The sequence below is a fragment of the Emydura macquarii genome, unplaced genomic scaffold, assembly GCF_026122565.2.
Source record: "Emydura macquarii macquarii isolate MOO-44397 ecotype Brisbane River unplaced genomic scaffold, CSIRO-AGI_Emac_v2 contig_1876, whole genome shotgun sequence".
NCBI lineage: Eukaryota > Metazoa > Chordata > Testudines > Chelidae > Emydura > Emydura macquarii.
This window is the reverse complement of record NW_027132013.1, coordinates 10,416,343-10,436,762: the sequence shown is the minus strand read 5'-3', so window position 1 is coordinate 10,436,762 and position 20,420 is coordinate 10,416,343. Positions and strand designations below refer to the sequence as shown.

General features: G+C 40.5%; 1 protein-coding gene across 1 annotated transcript in view; it reads right to left on the bottom strand.

The window, feature by feature from the left end:
• Positions 1–3,766: 3,766 nt before the first annotated feature.
• EXT2 (exostosin glycosyltransferase 2) overlaps positions 3,767–20,420 on the bottom strand; it is a 93,957-nt gene continuing 77,303 nt past the window's right edge. The window contains exons 11-14 of the mRNA XM_067557594.1: positions 15,611–15,754; positions 14,109–14,237; positions 12,896–12,978; positions 3,767–6,400 (exon numbers count right to left, since the gene is read on the bottom strand). Coding sequence (XP_067413695.1) covers positions 6,262–6,400; positions 12,896–12,978; positions 14,109–14,237; positions 15,611–15,754 — 495 coding nt within the window. The 3' untranslated portion in view covers positions 3,767–6,261. The remainder of the gene's footprint in view (positions 6,401–12,895; positions 12,979–14,108; positions 14,238–15,610; positions 15,755–20,420) is intronic.

Sequence of the window (20,420 nt, the reverse complement as noted above, 5' to 3'; positions counted from 1 at the left end):
TAAAACACATGCCTCCCTCCAGCCCCCCTCACGAGCCATAAACTCATATAACCCCTATAAACACATACAATGGTAATAACAACAACACTACATTACATAAATAATAAATGACTCTTACTTGAGTAAGAAGCTAAGCCTTCACTGGCGCAGCTGCCATCACACACCACATGTGGCCCCACCTCTTCCCATCCCTCATGGACTGGGGGTAATGGAGGCAATGGGTGCTGGCGGGCTGCCTGGGGCTGCTCCAGGCCCCCATTGGCGTGGGGATGCTCCTCCATTCAGGCCGGGATGGATCTTGAGGCTGCTGCACCCAGCCAGCGCAGGGCTCAGTGGGCTAAGTGACCTCAATATTACTCGCAGACCCCCCCGGGGGCTGTGCACCCCCGGGTTGGGAACCGTTGCCTTGTATCACACAGCGATTGAAAACTATTACCATCCCATCGCTGTTCATTGTTTTATGTGAAATGAGTTGCTGGAGTCTCAGGCCAGCTCTTAGTGGACAAATGGCCTCCTCAGAAAAAACACAACTGGCCCCCAGTGTCACCAGTCTCAGCAAAGCGTCTAAAAAGTGGATGGGCCACAGGGACTGAGCTGCCTTAAAGTGTTAGGGGACAATGAAAAAGGAAACCTGCATCTCTCTTGCCCATACTGTACCTATTGTGTGGACAAAGAACTTTAATCTCCACTGCTGCCCCTGTGGGAAAAACTTTTAGCAGCACTAAATTTGCTTTCAAATAAAGGAAGTGAAGCAGATTTTAGTTCTGCATCTCTGTGGACAAGCAGTAAGCAACTCCCGAACAGAAGAGTGGGAATGGTCTGAATACCTGAAGCAGCCCAGAGTTTACTGTCAACTAATGTAAAAAAAACCCCCAAACAAATCCCAAAACAACCAGGTGGCAGGGAAAGCACATGGCCCTGCTCACTTATAGAAGTTTAGTAATCCCATGTCTCCATCTAGGATAGAAATGATGGCAGAGCTGTCACTCCAGTCTGGAAAGGAAGGAGTTAACAAAGCATTCTGTCTCCAAGTAAACAGACAATCAAGATATTCTGGGATAAGGTCAAGAGCATCTGTAGAATGGCCCAGCAAGCAGGGGGATTTCTGCTGGGAACACCCATCAGGTCTGGGCTGTGTTTCCTCAAGTGGATCATGCACTGGCCACCACCATCACACCATTTCCGCTAATTGCCTCAATAGTTGCTGTCACCCCTTAATGAATGACGCAACATGCTATGGAAGCAGCTACGAGATCCTGGCAGACAGTGAAACCCTGAAGATCAAGAGACGCAGGACGACTTACCAGCAGTTTACATCAAACTGCAATTACACAGAGCACACTGGGAACGATCCTAAACAGCTTCAAACCAGGGCAGGCCAAGTCATGCTCACACTCATAATAAAGATGGACAGTCCTGTGGCTTTCCAGTGCTCCAGGAAAATGACACTTAAGATGAAGGATGATCATGTTCTAAAACATAGGACTGGGATGCCTGGGTTCTATTCCTAGCTTTGCCTACAAAGACTCAGAGACCTTAGGTAACTCACCTCTCCTCTGTGCCTCAGTTTCAGCGCCTGTAACAGGAAACTATACTGACACCTCCCAGTGGGGTGAAGTAAGCAACTCACAGAGCGGGGGAATGGTCTGAATATCTGAAGCATCTTCACTTTCGTTTGCGAGGTACTCACATGCATAGTGTGTCTGTCTGTCTATTACATAGCGTGATGTGAGGCTAAAAGCCCCACCAATATCAAATGTGAATCTATATTGTCCTAGCTAACCTTGCTCTGAAAGAGACAGATTGCAATGAAAGGACAGAGAGGGAGGTGGAACGCAGTCTAGAAATCTGCCTCCTCCTTACCTACATTGGTTTGCAAATTGGTTTCTGGGAGCTGGATTTATTTTAGTGGCTTAAATGCTCATGTGAAGGAAGCTGCAGCTGCTTAGATCAAGACCATGCAGCTTCCAGCAGAAAGATGCAATTATTGCTGGACTTGGGGAAGGATTTTTTGTTGGGTTTTTTTGCCACACAACTTTTGTGGACTTCGTAGTCTGTCAGTACAATATGAACTCCTGCGTGGTGTTTGCTCTGCTATTCGCAGCTCCTTAGGAATCGAGTGCAGCAAACAGTGAAGCCAGCTTAGCTTTTCCCAGTCTCTGCCTCACATCATCTGCTATAGGCACTGGACAGAGTGGTTTTTTGTTCCTTCCCCCACTTTTACTGCAAGGAAGAGGCTACATGACAGCAGGAAAACAAAACATCCGTCCTGCAGAAGTGGAAGCTACTGTTTGGTTTTGGAAAAAATGAGCCCTGCAGCTGTTCTGGTAAATTGAAAGTACATGAGTCTTTAAAACTAATTCCGAGAAAACTGGAATACTTACATTTGTCCTGCCTCAATTCCAGTTCAGGTTATTACAATCTGCCTCCCTGAATCAGCCCATCAGTTTTCATTTCTTATCCTACACTACTTAGTTTTGCTGTTGTAACAGCTGTCATTCTTCACCGCAGAGGTGCTATATTTCAGTGGCGGATGAGTAGATTTCTGGGCATTGTCAGTAAACCACTTTGAGATGCTTCATAGCGAAGGGCACTCTATCCACACAAGCATCCATGGAGTGGCCTCATTTAACAGAATAATCTGTCATCATAAAGCTCAGGAAATAAGATCTTTCGATCATTTTAAAACCCAGATGCCTAAAACTAGCCTCCTAAATCCATACTTAGGCACCTTAATACAAGTGGTCTGTTTTTCAAAAGTGCTCAGCACCCACCAGTGCATTGAAAGCAATGGGAGCTGTAGGTCCTGAAAACCTTTGAAAATCAGGCCATCTTTATTTTCATGTCTAAATATGGATTTAGGAGCCTAATTTAGGCATCCAGGGTTCAAAGACCTGACCTTGGAGCTTAATTTTAAACGCAGTTAGAAAGATAAGTTGCTGCAGTAAAGCAAATTCAAGTAGTCCTAGCAAAGATGCAACAGAGGGCCCAGTGTATGAGCTGGAGACAGCAGGAAAGCAGCAGTTCAGGACGCTGGGGACTTAATCGGCATGTCCTGTAATCAGATAGCAGAGCTGTGAGGTAGGCAATAGACCAAGCTGACAAATAGTTTACAGGGTCAGTGATCGTAAAAATGTATCCATGAGACTTGCACAATTGGCAGCATAACCATCCCCGTTTACCATGATCTATCCCTTCTGTACAAACAACAAGATGCCCTCACCACCATTTAGATAATTTTGCTGCATGCTATGTATTTTAGTAAACACATTGCAGTGTCTCTGAACAGAGAGGAAATAAGAAGCTGCCATTACAATGAATGCCACTGTCAACGTAGCTTAGCCACCTGCCCTTCTCCCAAGATCCAGACCCTTCATATTTGCAGCTTTCTTGTTTGTAAGAAGTCCCCTTCTTTTATTCAGGTGGGACATCATTTCAGAGGTCTCCCAAATTACCTGCTGAGCACATTGCCTGAAGTGGTCACTCTTTCCAGTGTTAAGGCTAAGTGGGAAGTGATGAATTCTGACATCCACAGCATTACAATTAAACCCTTGGGTAAAAGGGAAGTCCCCGGAAACATCCCGCCGTCCCAAAAAAATCAATGGTACTGGCAAATAATGGCAGAAAATTAGTAAAATCTACCCTCTCTGGAGGGATGTATGGGAAGAGTTTGTCCACACTAAAAGTTCTCACGAAAAGGCACCATTAATAGTTATGGAAATGATAAAATAGTGATGAGTATTTCTAGAGATGTTGTGGAGGATATTCATGTTTTAATGCAGATTTATTGAGCAAAGAGAACCAGTCACTGGAGGTTTTCCTTTCAGAATACTTCTACAGTTCCTTAGGGAATGTACATAATCACATCTTCAGAAGTGAAACAGAATACAAGCACTTTTGATCTAATTTATTTTTTTAATATCCATATTAAACTTTATTTATATAAAATATACAAGCTGAACAGTTAACAATTATCTTAAGTTAATGACTGACAATGGAATCATCCCAATTCTCTCACACACACTTTGCAGTTTTACAGGTTTTGGATCATTTTCAGAAACAACACAATTATAAGTGGGTCAGGGAAGTGGCCCAGTCTACAGACTTGTCAGCTGCCCAACTTTATATTCAGGTCACTTTCCATACCACAGAATGGAGACATACCATCATTAAAAAGAGCTTGGAATATAAAAAACAGCTATGAAATGATGCAGGACAAATGTGACAGGTTAATTGATGTAATGGCTCTGGGCATACCAAGGAAGGGACACTTACTCATGCCCACCTGATCCTGGACATGAGGGGCTGTTACCCACTTAGTGTCTTAAACCTATATATGATTTAGGTGGTTTTCAGAGAGACAAGGTGGGTGAGGTAATATCTTTTACTGGACCTACTTCTGTTGGTGAAAGAGACAAGCTTTAGAGCTACACAGAGCTCTTCTTTGTCAAGCTGTCACCCACCACTTCTATTTCTAGACGATCATATTACCCCCAATCTGAAATCCGCCCTGTGCTATAAGTGTTTGTGCAAAATCTATATGTAACCTTTGCCTATGAACTTCAGAAGGAATTACCAGGCTGCAGCAGTTTCAAGACTGTGCACATGGGAGAGGTTACCTCTCTGCAACACCGAAACCTCTGCCATCCTGAGGTGAGTCCCAGGATTTCCTGTTTCTGGCCTGACTTCCATTTGATTTTTTCTATTGCTGCCTGTCACTCTCAAGGCAGAGGGATAAACTAAGTTTTCTAACACTTGTCCTGCCATTTGGGGTTTGGCAGAACTATAAGAACGGTCATACTGTAACAGAAAGAGGGTCCATCAAATACGATGCCTCCAACAGTGGCAGTACTGGACACTACTGAGGAATATTCAAACTGCCCATAATGCACCAGAGAGAGGGTCATTATACCACTGGGGCAAAGAGGAGAATTCCTCTCTGATTCCAGCTTGGGATCAGTTGATATGCTGGAGCATGAGGACTGATCATCCTTGCCATTTTTATTGTCTCTAATGTAGATGGATAATATTCAGGTCACCTTTAACCAGGGAGAAAGAGCTTGACCCTTCATAACAAATGTCTAACCTTTTACAAAAATCATACTAAGCCATTTGTTCAAGTAAGATCCTGTGGCAGAGGGTTCTATAGGTTAATCATAGGTTAACCCTTGGCAATTTTTCAAACGATGGCAGATTGCACGGGTTTGATTGCGAAGAATGCATAACTAATATATTGCATATACACCCACCAGCTGTGAAGTGGCTTCCTGCAGATGGAGGTGTATGACAATCTATATTGCAGCACATCGTTTTCTGAAGAGGGCTCACACATACAAACATCACATTTAGCTGCTGCCCCACTACATGGAGATGTTGTACGAGTATGAACAAACAACTGTTCTATCTTGTTAAGAACGACCTTTGGGGGGTAGGAAAACATAGTAAGGCCAAAAAATACTTTTTCCTCTCTATAAAATGACTTTTATATTGAATGGACTTCTATTCTATGAGTATAATAGAAAACCTGAGATTTATACATATATATGAGAGAGGTGTAGTCTAAATCTTTAAATTAAGGAGGCCATCCCCTTGGCTATGATCTGCATCAACTCCCGTTGAAATCTTTTTTCATTTAATGCAAAAATGTTTAGCCCCCCTAAACCCTATGAAGAAGATTGGAATATTCATTTGCTTGGTTTTTTTTAGAAAAACATTTATCTTGCTAAGCAAAAAAGGGATATCTGTTGCTCAATTATTTAAAGCCAACAACTTATCTCAATGAAAATAGGCATGCCAGCCTCATATGGGGGGGGAGAGGGGGAACCAGACTGGATACATGTTGTAGCCAGTACTGAAAGCAGTTTGCATTCATACTGGTGGTTGCATCAAACCAAGAGTGGATATAACAGAACAGGTGAATCATGTAAGACACCCCTTAGACAATAAGATTCTGTTTTATTTTTCTATATAAGCAGCCTCCACTAGAAAAAAGTGTTTGGTATTTTCAGTAGACTCATGCATAGAGTCAATCCTGTATTTGTGTGTGATATAGAAACAGCTGCTGTGCCTTGCATTGCTGTCCTGTGTATTGTGAAGGATGGACTAATATCTCAGAACCTGGCATTAATCCCCTCCCCCTCAGTTACAATCCACTCTCTGGCATTTTCCTTCAAGGCCTCAGGCTCAACTTAGCACTGGTCATCTTTTTTTTTTTTCCCCCTTATTGTTTTTTTACACTCAAGTTTGCCTCGGAGCTGCCTTTTACAAGCTGCCAATGTTGGGGAAGCTCTTCAGTTTCTCAGGGAAGTCATCCTTGTACAGGACAGGATCAGCACGATGCTCCACCACTTTCAGAGGCATGGTCCCAAAGACAGAGGCAAACTTATTGATGCATTCGGACCTGGTGAAAAAGACAGCAATGTAACTAAGTGACCCAACAACTATTCCAGCTACTAGCTCCCACCCCAAAATAACTAGTTTAAAAAGAACTCAGTAACGTTCTCTTATGTTCTTGGAAATGTTTCATCCACGCTAGCTACTAGGAAATATGAGAGGGAGCCTCACTACATAGAGAGTTTGGAAGAGGAATGGTGCTCTTTGATTTATCCATTTAATCACAGTGAAGAGCAAGGGGATGCTGCCAGCAGCACATGTGCACATGGAGGTCAAAGCTTCCCTTCTCCCTCCCCCTAGAATTCCAGTCATTCTTAAAGCAACACACATGCTATTAAGCAGGACAGATTAGCTGCCAATGCGTCTCAAAGTGGCAATGGTGGATCAAATTTGGCTCATAATGAAGGTTTTGTAAAACCAAATGTTTATGAAACTGAAGACCTATGGAAATGTTTTTTCTGTTTCTTAAATTCCACCAGAAACAGTTTTTCATTACTAAACAAAAAAGCATTCCCTTATGGTGTTTGCAGTATTGACTGTGCTTGGCTAAAAGTGAAGCAGAATAAAAAGCTATAAAGTGAAACTGACTAGTTTAGCTGTCCAAATGAAGCAAAACTGAAGAGTAAAGCATCAACATTGGTGAAAAATTAATTTCTAATAATTCTTTCACTTGCAATAATGTCAGGTGTCAATAGCAGAGTAAAAGGAAGGTTTTGTTTGTTTATTTTTAAAAGTACATGATTTTTAACCTTACAGGCTCCCTTTAATCTCTTCATTACAAGGCAGGGAGTGGGGGAGGCACTGTAAGGAAAACCTAGTTAATCTTATCTCAGCCAGCGCTTAGCTAATTTTAGGTCTGTGTTTAATAAAATGGTTTTTAAAAGCTTCTGACACTGAAAGTCACAGTAACAAGATGCTCAAGCGATGGAGAGCCATCCACAAGATGTATCACTGCTTCTTTTGCTGGTAATGAATTAAAAGAACAGACAAAAGAGCAGCAAGTATTTTGGCTACAGAAAGCAAGCTCAGACTGTGCTGCAGAGGGTGGTGTGTTGCAAACAAACAGTCTCAGTGCAAGTCTCTCCCACTCTCCACCCCCATGCTCACTTCCAACCCTTTCGAAAGGTGAGAGGGCCATTCAGTCTCCAGGATACCTTTCCTGAGCAGACTAGGCCAACTAAGTGTGACAGGGACTGCTTCAGCACCACCCAAAAAACTCTCAAAACTGGATGTCAAAAGTTAATTCCTCATCTTTTAAGCCAGCCTCCAGTTCCCTATTTAACTTCAGTAAGAGAAATCAATTGATAAAAGAGTCAAAGTTTTTGAAAGTGCTACATTTCTGCACAATTGTTTTCAACCTATAATAGTCACTTTCATACTGGCCAAAAATCAGCAGGGAAATAACTAAACTGTTAACACTTAAACAAAATGTTTAATGTTGAAAGGGTTTGAAGTTAAGTAGTGCAGATGATTCATGCTCTGAAATTGCCCTCTTTTCTCCTCAAGGATGTTCAAATCCTTACAGTAGGAAACAAATGAAAAAGAATTGGAGGGTAAGATGGGGAGTAACAGTGTGCATCACAGAACATCTGATAAACTGGCGCAAATATTCTCTGCTTAGGATAGGCCCAGGACTGGAATAGTAAGGGAACGGTGGCTCCTGTTGAGGTACAGAGATAGAACTCGCAGTCCAAAATGTGAAATAGCCAGGGCTGTTGTGGGGCATAGTTAGGGTGCATTAGCAGAGAGGTGAATGTGAGAACTAGAGGAATAGGACTACAGCAACATGGAGTGCAGCAAGTTAGGATTCAGGGTCAAGATTTTCAAAATGATTTTTAGTGCCTCAATTTTTGGGTGTCCAATCTGAGCTACCATCAAGGGCCCTGATTTTCAGAAAGTGCCACGCATCCATCCTCTCAAAAACTGAGGCATCCAAAATCACTAATCACCTTTTGAAAATCTTGGCTGGGATGCATAATACAAGCGGTGTATTGAAGTCCTGCACAGGAAATAGCACAGAGTTCCAAGAGCTAGATGCACTAGAAGAACTGCGTGAGAAGTCTGTACAACTGTTGTCCCTCAGTGGGTTATGGTATACAGAGCCTTTCACTTCTAGGTTATTGATTCAACTCCTACCCAGACTAGAAATGACTCAAAGTCATTGTAAAATAGCAGCTGTTTGGTGGCCTATGTGAAATCAGTTACTTGTCTCAGTCTAATTCCTAGTGGGCAGGTGTCCACATCATAAAAGCCACTGTCACAATTGGCACTAAATGGCAGCCCAACAGCAAAAACCAGAACTGAATAGGCCCTCTTCCTTCCAGAGGTCATACATCCAAAGATGAGGCAGAATGGCAGAAAACAGACATTGCTGTGGCCCATGCTGTACTTATTCTGCGGATAGACTATTCAGGCTGCCAGTATAGTATGTCACCTGTAACCATCATGAAAGCTGCTTCATTTTTTAAAAGAAATTATAAACAGAAAAACCCAAATTAAAATCCTTTATGAACCTTCACTCACAAAAGTCACTGCTCAGCAAACACTAGAACAAGGCTGAAGAACAACATTTTCTTAAAACCAAAAATATGTCAGATACAAGTCACAGAATATGTCTATGGGGAGAGGGGTCTCCCCCCAGGGGAGCGCTCATCTCCCGCATGGAGCTGAACAGGTTCAGGTTGCATTCCACAGGATCTGCCACTTTTGGGCAACAAGAAACAACAAGGGCATCTAAGTATTAAACATTTTAGACTAGGAAGCCAAGAAAACAGAGCATGTCATCTCATATAGAGGGGCAGGTGTTTTGGTTGGCTGCTTTCATAGCTCTGCAAATTTAAATTAACACATGCATCTTTGCTTCCAACAATTATTCATCTGTTCCTTACTTTGCCGACAACGTGGAATTGTGCTCAACATGGAATTAAATTAGTGTGAAATGAAAAACAAGACCCCAGTTGGCTTTGGCATATTGGATCAGCTTTCTGGCCAATCAAGCCTTTGAATCAGTTCTCTCTCCTGTAACCAGACCTAATTTCGGCAAGGTGACTCTGGACATACAGGTTTTGTGTTATCAGTTCTTAATGGTCAATCTGCCTGTTTAAGGAATAATCTTCATATGCTGGGTCCAATGAATGTTGCTCTGCCCTAAGGGAGAAGCTTTTGGTGACTCTGCTGCAAAAATAGCTCAGTCTTTGTTACTTTTAATCTGTCTCCAATTTCCCTCTAGACTGCATCATACAGGTCTCCCCTTTTTGGGCCAGACATGAGGATGCTAAGACAGGAAACTTGTTGCTATTTAGGTGCTACCAGTAAACATATGGATTAGGCAATCATCTTAGAGCATTTTCAATGATCCAACATAAAGTCTATAGTAGGATGGGGGTTCTTGGTTCAAAATTCTCTTCAGTTAGTATATTTTGGCAGTGGAGATTGGCAGCCCTGGAGACTGAAGTCCATTATCAATCCAGAGAAAAGGTATAGCAGAAGTGGCAGTGCAAGCTCTCTCATATTGCCCTGCCAATATGCTTTAAATACTGGCCAATATATATCTATATCATCTCTGATACAAGAAAAAGAGTTCAGTTTCCATCATTTAGTCACTTCTTTCTCTCTGCTGAGACTACCAAGAAAGGATGGTTTTGCCAGGTGGACACCTGTCCTCAAGGAATAGGGTGAAGACCACCAACTCTTCACGTCACTAAATAACCCATCACCTGATAACTGTGGTGTGCTGTTATGAAAAAGAAACCCAGAAGCTCTGTGCCTCCATGCTTTCTACACCATCCATTTCACAACCAGTAGACTGATCCCTGGTCATTTGGGCCTGGTACTAACTCATATGCCAATACCAATGTGTGTCACAACTTCTGCATTCCAGGGAATCAGTAGTCTCATATGCAAACGGACCTGTTATGGAACTCTTTCTGGGCACTGGATATTACATAGTTAACTAGAAGAATTATTCTTCAAAGCTATAACTTGGATTTCTTGCTGTCATGTCTCATTTAGCTTCTCTCCTAACCTAACAGAAGACAGTGGACATAGATGCCTAGTATCTGCATGAATCATAAGTATGGATGGTAAGCCTTGAAACCAAAGCAGAGTTCTACTCACTACTAAGTTAATGGGAACTCGCACTGAAAATTGCTATGATTTATTATCCCATTACAACAAATAGGTAGTTTATGGGATTCCATTAAAAAAAAAGTGCAACTTTCTGAGCTAGCTTCCACTAATTTCAAATAGACAGTAGTAACATGGGACTACATGGACCCTGGCAGTTCGTAGGTATGTCAGCTAACATTCTTACAAAAAGTAATGGCTTATACTGCTAGAAGACAGGTAAATCTAAACAGTAAGGGCAATCTTTAAAATATAAAGATCAAGTAGGACTATACCCCAGTTGTATTACTGCAGTTCTTCTCCAAGATGCAGTTGCTAAATTCCTTCCTAAATTCTTCTAGCTGAATAATCAAGTAGTTAATCAATTTATAAACAACTTTTGATTTGCTACTACTTTCTGACACTTCCTCCACCTTAGTTATCTCCACTGGTAGAAACTTAATTGTGGGAAAGAACATATTTGAATGTATACTCACGAAAATGTCAGTAACATTTTACTTTTGGGACACCAATATTATTACATACATGAGAACCTATCCTGCTGATAAAATTATGGTGCTCTTTTGTTACGTGTTTCTAAAGTGGCTAGCACAGTCAAATAAACCACAGATATGCAGGGCTGGAAGAGTCCTGAGAGCACATCCAGCCCAGCCCCTGGGCTGAGGTAGGACCCAGTATCCCTACATCATCCCAAACAGGTGTTTGTCTAATCTGTTCTAAAAACCTTCAATGATGGGGATTCCATAACCTTCTTTGGAAGCCTATTCCAGTGCTTACCTATCTTTATAGTTAGAAAGCTTTTCCTAACAGCCAACCTAAATTGTCCTTGCTGCAGATGAAGCCAATTATTTGTTGTCCTACCTTCAGTGAACACAGAGAACAATTGATCACTCTCCTCTTTATAACACCCTTAACACATTTGAAGACTTATCAGGTCCCATCTCAGTTTTCTTTTCTCAAGACTAAACATGCCCAATTTTTTTTAACCGTTCCTCATTTGTGTTGCTCTTCTTTGGACTCTCCCCAATATGTCCACATCTTTCTTAAAGTGTGACGCCCAAAACTGGACACAGTACTCCATCTGAGGTCTCACCAGTGCCAAGTAGAGCAGGATAATTATCTACCAAGTCTTACATATTACATTCCTGTTAATTCACCCCAGGGTGGTATTTACCTTTTTTGCAGCTGCATCATATTAGTGGTTAACAAATTGAATATGAGCCAACATAACACCCACATCCTTTTCTGCAGTAGTATTGCCTACCCAGTTATTCCCTATTTTGGAATGGTGGATTTGATTTTTCCTTTCTAACTGTAATAGGGTCTTAGCCCACAACTGAAACTCCTAGGTGTTATTGCAATACAAAACAACAACAACAACAGGAAAGAACTATTAAGTCCCTTTAGTCCATCCCTCAGCCAATACAGTTTTGTTCCCTATAGAATATTTTCTAGTGTTTCATCCAGTTTACATTTAAAATTCCTAAGGCTTCCACACTCCTCCACTGAGAAATTATTCTATACAATAACAGATCTCACTGTTAGGAAGTACTTCCTGATTTTCATCTTACTTTTTCCCTTCCTTAATTTAATCCCTTCTAGAGTAATATATCCTTGTAGAACTGTAAATAACTCATCTCTGTCCTTGGTATTTACACTCTTTGATGCCTGAAGACTGTTATATCTCCATTTACTCGTCACTTAGCAAAACTGTATATACTCAGCTCTTTTAATCTCGTGTCATAAATCAATCCCCTTAGCCTACTAACCACTTTCGCAGCTATTCACTGAACTCCCTTCAATATGTTAATATCTTTCTAGCAATGAAGAACCCACAAATGAATGCAGTGTTCCAGGTGCAGTCTCATCAGAACAATGCAGAGAGGGTCTGCAGATATTATGGTGTTAAGTGCATTCAAAATAACTACAGCTAGACAATTTCCTTCCTGCTCCATGACTTAATGCATCTGCAGCTAAGACTTGCATTGGACTATTTTATTGGCCTATCAGCCACAACACAGGTCTATTTTGTTGTTTACTATCATCCCTGGTGTAGGACTCCTATTGCATTATTTCTTCCATTGTTTCTCCCTTCCATGGATGGGAGGCATGTCTACATTTCAGATGATTTTTCTCCAGATGTTTTTGTGATTGAATGCATTGCTCCTTGCAGCTGACAAAGTGAGAATGACTAATAAAAAGTAAGTTTTGAACAAAGTATGCAGCAGTATAACTTTCCTGGAAGGAAGGAACACACATACTAAACACCCAGCAGGCTGCAGCCATGAGGCCTGAAGAGGGCATAAAACAGACTGAAGAGCTTGGGCCCTGGGAATCACAGTGAGACAACCTTAGCAATGAAAGGAGGCCCACTCACCTTTCCACCATGTGTGTCTGGTCCAGTGATAATCCATCTATGGCTGTGCACTCTGGACATTTAAACTTCTTTCGTGGGGTCACCTGCACAAAGGCATGACAGACATCATCATCATCAACAGAAGGGATATTAATCCCCTTGCTTAGAAAGCAGAGCAATGCCTCTGAACATGCCTGCACTGTAAGCCGAGCTTTCTCCAAAACTAAAAAAAAAAAAAAAAAGTCATGCCATTCCTCCATTCAACTCCATCTGGCCTGGCTAACTGCAAAATTCACATGGGCCCAATAAAAACGGTTTGGAGGGGTTTTTGCCTTCTGTAGCTGAAAAGAAGTGGCGATGACAAGCTCCTTAATTCCTGTTTAATGACTGTTTTCTCACTGCCAAGGTCCCTGTATAAACACCATTTGTTCTTGCAGCCATAACAGTGATGAAATATAGCTTCCCATACTTCACCGTAACCTTAATCCAACAGACGCTCTTTTGCTCACTTGAGTTAATAGCTGACTGGCAAGCTCTGCAAGACTCTCCCAAATGCGTTGAGGTGCCAAATTACTCTGTAGTGCCCTTGTACAGCTCAAAAAACTTTTGCAGCAAAAACACATACTTTATCTTCTAAAGACTTTTCTAGGAAACACAGCCACCAGTCCTGGTAAATGATGATGGACAGGCGGGAAAGCAGACCCTGCTAATTGAAGTAATGCCTGGCAGCCTCTAAATCTGATTCCAAGTCGACACACTTTGAAATGAATGTACAGAGTGAATGTCCAGACCTGAAAACATGTCGAAACATGTCAGGAAATTAATTCAGGGATAAAAAGTTCATTTAAAACTGATCTTGCAATTAACATTCTTGCAATTAACATTCCTATAAATCAGCTGTTGTCAGTCATGATACACAGAGCCAGTATAATTGCAGATTTTTTCCATCGGTAATCTAAAAAAATATTTTTTATATAATTTAACCGATCCTCCCTATATCTCGTGTAGACAGCCACAATGATCACCAGTCAATCCTGTACTCCCAGTTAGCATGCTAGTTTCAATGAACTGGGCCATTCCTACTGTGGCAGGGAAATGGACAATCATTCCAAAGGTAAATGAGAGGAAGAAAGCAGATAAAGGAGGATATTTAATACCCACTAAACACACCTACCAATTTGTGACATTTTTGCACTGTACAGATATATCAGACAAAAGTTGCTGAAAATCAGACCTTAATAACCGCTTTGCCAGTAACGTTTGCCACCAGAAAATTCATGGCGATATCTTCACAATTCATGTGGGCATCCACCCAGTTCTTGATGTCTCCAGGCATTTTGTAGGTGTAAAGGTAGTTAAAATACTGCAGGAAAGAAGGGTGAGAGAAAAAGGAAAATGCAACTTTAAATACACTTACAGTGACTGCCTGCCTGCAAAATATTCGAGACATGGGGAACCCGACAACTAAGGAATGGAATGTGAGCAAACCCTGCTCCTCTCAGTCTAGCCGTTGGAACTGTACCTATGACATTTCACTTTAAAAGTCAGTCACTGCTTTAGCCTGCTATGCACACAAAGATGGCTCTCTGTGCACAGCACTTACTACTTCTTTGCCACACCACACACGTAGAAAAAGGAAATATTTCTGCATTTGCTTTTCTTCTTTTAAAGTTTTAATTGCAATGCTATATGCACTACGCAATACCACATTCTGCAGTTACACTATTTAATTGTGTTTTTCTATAAGTTCACAATTTGTTATTTTTTCAAAATATAGCTGAAAATAGTTGTAAAGAATAGTTGTTTCTATAGCAAGAGCAGTAGAATATAGCTTCAGGAAGGTCTGCAACTGGTTTTTGGATTACTCTAGAAACCGTAACCCATAGGCTCACGAAATGAAGCCAAACAACAGAGCTACAGATGTGGACAACATATTTAATATGGTGTATTAAATATTTAGTATGATGTATTGTTGGAGTCTCTTCTGCACCTCAATGCACCTTGCTCGCTCTTAATCCTCTTAATTCCTAAGAATGCATCAGGTGACCTTTTGTGCCTCCACAAAAAGTTGCTTAGAGGCCATCACTGACATAAGACAACAAAGAGGGAAAAGGGTCAAACATCAGAGCCAGATTTTCAAATGGGTCCAGTTTATTTTCAGTGGAACTTGCTGGGTGCTGAGCACTTCTGAAAATCTGGCCACTTCATATAGATGCCTAAATAGGGAAGGCACCACTTTGGAAAATATAGTCCATTATTTACAAATATCATTGCACTATCATAATTAAGGTAAGATTGCAGGGGTGAGTTGGGGTTGAGAAAGACATTTGAAAGTTCAAGTATGCGTCAGGTGTTTCCTAAAAGTTGTATATTAAATTGCAAGTTCTTCAAGGCGGGGACTATATCTTCCTATATATTTGTACAGTACCTAACAATGTGGGTTCTATCATAATTTACAAAATAAATACATGGATTTTTCATATTTTTTCCTATTTAAACCCCCCTCCCCCGACACACACATACCATTCACAGTACCTTCCTTTGCACTCAACATTATACCACTTTTTAAAGTTTTGCAATGCCCTCTGTAGTAAATGACTAAAAAGGCAGCACAATAAAATGAAGACTTGAATTCTCAAATGAGAAATGTTAGTCTGACATAAAATATCATTATATCATCCTATAGCACACTGCACTGTCAACAAACTTCCCATTTATCTTGGAAATCACTGCTACCTTGTGATAAAAAGCTGCTCCAGTGAGCACCATAGAGACTTCATTAGTCCACTCTGACTCATACTTCCATTTGTTCATTTCATGGTCCCACAGATGCAGGCGACCTGGATACCCAACCAGCCTGTCAGGAAACTCCCGCCAAACCTGCAGAGAGTAACAGAGGTGTTCAAGCCAGCATTCACACAGTGATCTAACTCAATTGAGACGATTCAGGGAAGTTATTTAGGGAACTTACAATTATTGGGGTTCCCTGGACCACTCCACCAACTCCCACAGGGAACAATACTCAAGCAAGTGAGGCTGTCTGGCATTTAGATCTCAGCGGAACACATTGTGCATTTATAGACATTTGCATTGTGTAATAGCTGTTCAGTCCCCACGCTTTGCATAGGTCATCTTTCTTAGTAAACAAAAAATCTTCTATGAGTTTTTACAACTCTGAACAAGTATAGCTATTAACTTACACATGTTCCCATCACTGCAGATCCTCCAAGTTAGGTGTTAGGTTTCTCCCATCCCTAGCTTTTGAATCTATCAGGTTCCAACCTATTAGGCTCCTTCTCTCTCAGGCCACTGAAGGATTGTTCTCTATAGTATATTTTCTACTGCTTTATCCAGTCTAGTTTTAAATGGTCCAAGAAGCTTCTATCGTTTCCTTCAGAAAATTATAACACAAACTAACAAATCTCTTCATTAGAAAGCTTCCCCTGACTCAACCTATTTCTTCCCCTTCGTTTCCTACCATTTTTCCCAAGCTCCCACATGTTCCCTTGAATTATCCTAAAAAGCATCGTCTTTCAAACTGCTGCTACTCAGTTCATTCTGTGACTCCAATGTGAGCATTTGTGACATTAAAATTGTCAGTGCTGGAAGAAGCTTCTACTGAGAAACAAGAAACTCTGAAATAATGAAAGTCTGAAAAGAAAATACAAGTAAGTAACTGTCTCATTTTGAATTCATTTTAAAAGAACCCTACATTTCCAAATGTGGATGTGGCTCTTTAATTAATGCAATAAGACAGGAAAACAGCACCAACTTTCCTGTTAAGGAGAACACAACTACTCTGCTCAAAAAGAATTAACGTTGTTTAAGAGCCAAGGCATGGTTAAAATGGAACTTTAGACATTAAACATGATGGTTAGGGCTACAATCTAAACTGCTTTCAGGAACGGCTTTGGGTCTAATAAGCCCCTTTACTTTAACAGAGTTATGTTCAAAAGCCACATGTTATATTTCTTTATATTCTTTAATGGGTGCTTTGGTGGAGCTATTGCTACATGACAGGCGTCTTTGCCCTTGACTTGTTCCAGACAGCTGGATACAATCAAGATACCATCCTTGTCACTTCATACATTACTCTGCAGCTGACTACAGGATCAAACACAAGTGGACAAGAACAGGGACAGGGCATCATTAATGCAGCCCCAGTTCTACATGATGCTGGCCACATTAAACAACGGACAATTTCCCAGGAGGAGAAAACGGATACAGTGTTAAAATTATTTACTAGTAGCCAATGCAAGCAAAATACATGGGATTTTCTATTTGCCAGTAATGAAAGTAACATTTATTTTGTGCTACTAGTAATTTTAACTTTACAGCAATTTTTTTTAGCCTAGTGAGTGTCAAACCCAGTTGGAGGGATACGGTTAAATCTTAAAACCTGTTAAACCTTAAAACATCATGTAGAGTCATTAACGTTTCTGATTCAGATTGGTGGGGTACACACACACACACACACTAAACCATCCATATTCGGTCAACAACATTGTCAACAAAGAATTCCCTTTAACTGCCTCATCTTCATTCCACACTGGATGAAAGACAATTAACCATAAAGCAGATTCACAGCAAAAGGGTTCTTAAGAGTTCTATTATACTGAAAGCCACATTGTGCAATTTGTCCGCAATTCCATTCGTTAGGGCATCTCTTACCTTTTAACTACATGATTTGGACCAAAAGAACTCTACTAAAGTATTTGAAAAGTGTAAGTAAGATAAAATAGTCAGTACTAGTTCTTCATCTGTCTTGGCTGTAGCCTTTTACCGTAGGTACATTATTACTATTTTACATTTCTATATCCCTTTCCATTCAAAGATCTCCACACATTTTACAAATGTCAATTAATATAGTTGCAGAATCCCTTTAGCAGGGAGATTATCATCCCAATTTTACAGATAAGAAAACTAGCCAAAAATCACACAGAAACCAGGAATGAAAAATCAGATCTTCTGACTCTGACCAGTACCTTAATCACAAGACCACCTTCCCTGATAATTACAGGGCATGATCTCAGTAGTGTCCAAGTACTTATAAGAAAGATCTCTGTTAGAAGGCTATGGCAGGAAAAAAATTCTGGAAGCTATATAGCTCTCAAGAGGAAAGAAGAACTCAAGTTTTTGTCATAACTGGGTGTCATCAGCTGATAAGGAACTGCGTGACTGCCTAAAAACCCATCAAAGGCTTAAATTACATTGCACTGCTTCTATATAACATAGGTTCACAATATTAATGCACAGAAGAACAAATACATAGCTCATATCTTCCCTTCAAAGTCCTATTACTTCTTTCCTAGGACTTATATTTTTAATTATTACATTTTAAATTTAAAAAACCCTACTATTAAAATACCAGTTCCCCAGCTGTTGAACTGCACCACAACATAAGCTATTGAGGCTCAGCAAAGGATTTGAGAGAACACAGCAGATTTGTAACACACACAGCTAAGAACTCCTGTACAGAGGATGACATGCATATTGAAGGCAGCTGAAAGAAGGATTAAACTCAACTTCTGCTTCCCAAGGGACAGTAGTGCCCTTGTAGCATAGGAAAGGCTGGTTCATATTCCTTTCAGCTTTGCTGCTCCTTCAGTGAGAGATTTGCTAAAGTCCCACTTGACAAAGTAAAAACTAGGCTTAATGGATGGTGGCTTACACAGTCTTCTAATAGTACCAATGCAGGACTCACAACTTGCCTTCTGGCCTCTGGAAACTAACAGATTGCAGCAGTTAAAAAATAACCCATTTGTTTTAACTAAAGATTGCTTTTAAAACTAGTGCTAGTGAACTCAATGGAAATGTTGGTTTCTTCCTGATGTTCATCAGTAGTTCATTCAATGGCTGTTCTTGGAAGGACTCCAGATAACTACCTTCAATTCATAGCCCAAATCAATACAAATACAAGTACTTCCACAGCCAAGTTAATACATCCAGCTTCTGCTTATATGGGAGATTTCACAACAGCTTATACGTAACCTTATACATAGTGTTCATTTTGTATTACCATCTCTTTTGATTTGATGGTTAACTGCCATGTATCCATCTATTAGGAATCCTTGATACTTCGGCCAGTGATCTTAACATTTTTCTAAACATAAAGAAGGCCAGGCTTGGATGAGAGAGATTTAAGAAATACTAAAGTGTTGACAATTCAGTAAGGAATACTCACCTCACTAGTCACCAGTGTTCTAATGCTTCAGCCTGGTAGAGTATGAATGTTTTTGGAAATGCCATCTTTCATAAAATCATAGAAATGTAGGCCTGGAAAGGACGTTGAGAGATCATCCAGCCCGCTGTGTTAAGGTAGAACCAAATACCTAGACAATTCCTGAAAGGCATTTATCCAACCTGTTCTTAAAAACCTTCAGTGATGGGGATTCCACAATCTCCTTTGGAAGCCTATTCCACTGCTTACCTATCCTTATAGTTAGAAAGATTTTTCTAATAAACCTAAATCTTCCTTGCTGCAGATTAAGCCAATTACTTTTTGTCCTATCTTCAGTGGACATGAAGAACAATCGATCACTGTCCTCTTCATAAAACAGTCCTTAACGTATTTGAAGACTTATCACATGACCTTTCAGTCTTCTCTTCTCAAGACTAAACATGCCCAGTTTTTTTTTTTAAACCCATTCCTCATACTAAACTTCATACCCATTCCTCATACTAAACATTCTAAACCTTTTATAATCTTTGTTGCTCTTCTTTGGGCTCTCTCCAATTTGTCCACATTTTTCCTAAAGCGTGGCACCCAGAACTAGACAAAGTATTCCAGCTGAGGCCTTTCAAGTGTTGAGTAGAGTGGGACAATTATGTCCCACATCTTACATACGAAACTCCTGTTAAGACACCCCAGAATATTAGCTTTCCACAACTGCAATATGAGTCACAATATGAGTAACGTTGACTCATATTCAATCTGTGATCCACTGTAACCCCCAGCTCCTTTTCAGAAGCACTACTGCCTCGCCAGTTATTTCCCACTTTGTAGTTGTGCATTTGATTTTTTTCTTTTTAAGTGTAGCACTTTTCACTTGTCTTTACTGAATTTCATTTTGTTGACTTAAGACCAATTCTCCAGTTTGTCAAAGTAATTTTGAATTCAAGTCCTGTACTTCAAAGTACTTGCAACCACTCCCAACTTGCTGTCATTCACAATTTTTATAAAAATACTCTCTACTCCATTATCAAAGTCATTAATGAGAATAGTGAACAGCATGAGGCTCAGGACTGATTCCAATGGGACATGATAGGTATATCCTCCAGTTTGACTGCGAACCATTAACAACTACTTTGAGTATGGTCCTTCAACAATCGTGCACCCAGCCTAGTAAATTCATCTAGACCACCTTTCCCTGGTTTGCTTATGTGAATGTCATGTGGGACTGCTAAAAGCCTTACAAAATCAAGATACATCACGCCTACAGTCTACCCCTCTCCACTAGGCCAGAAACCCTGTCAAAGAAGATTAGTTTGGCTTGGCATGAATTGTTCTTGACAAATCCATGTTGGCTATTCCTTATATTCTACT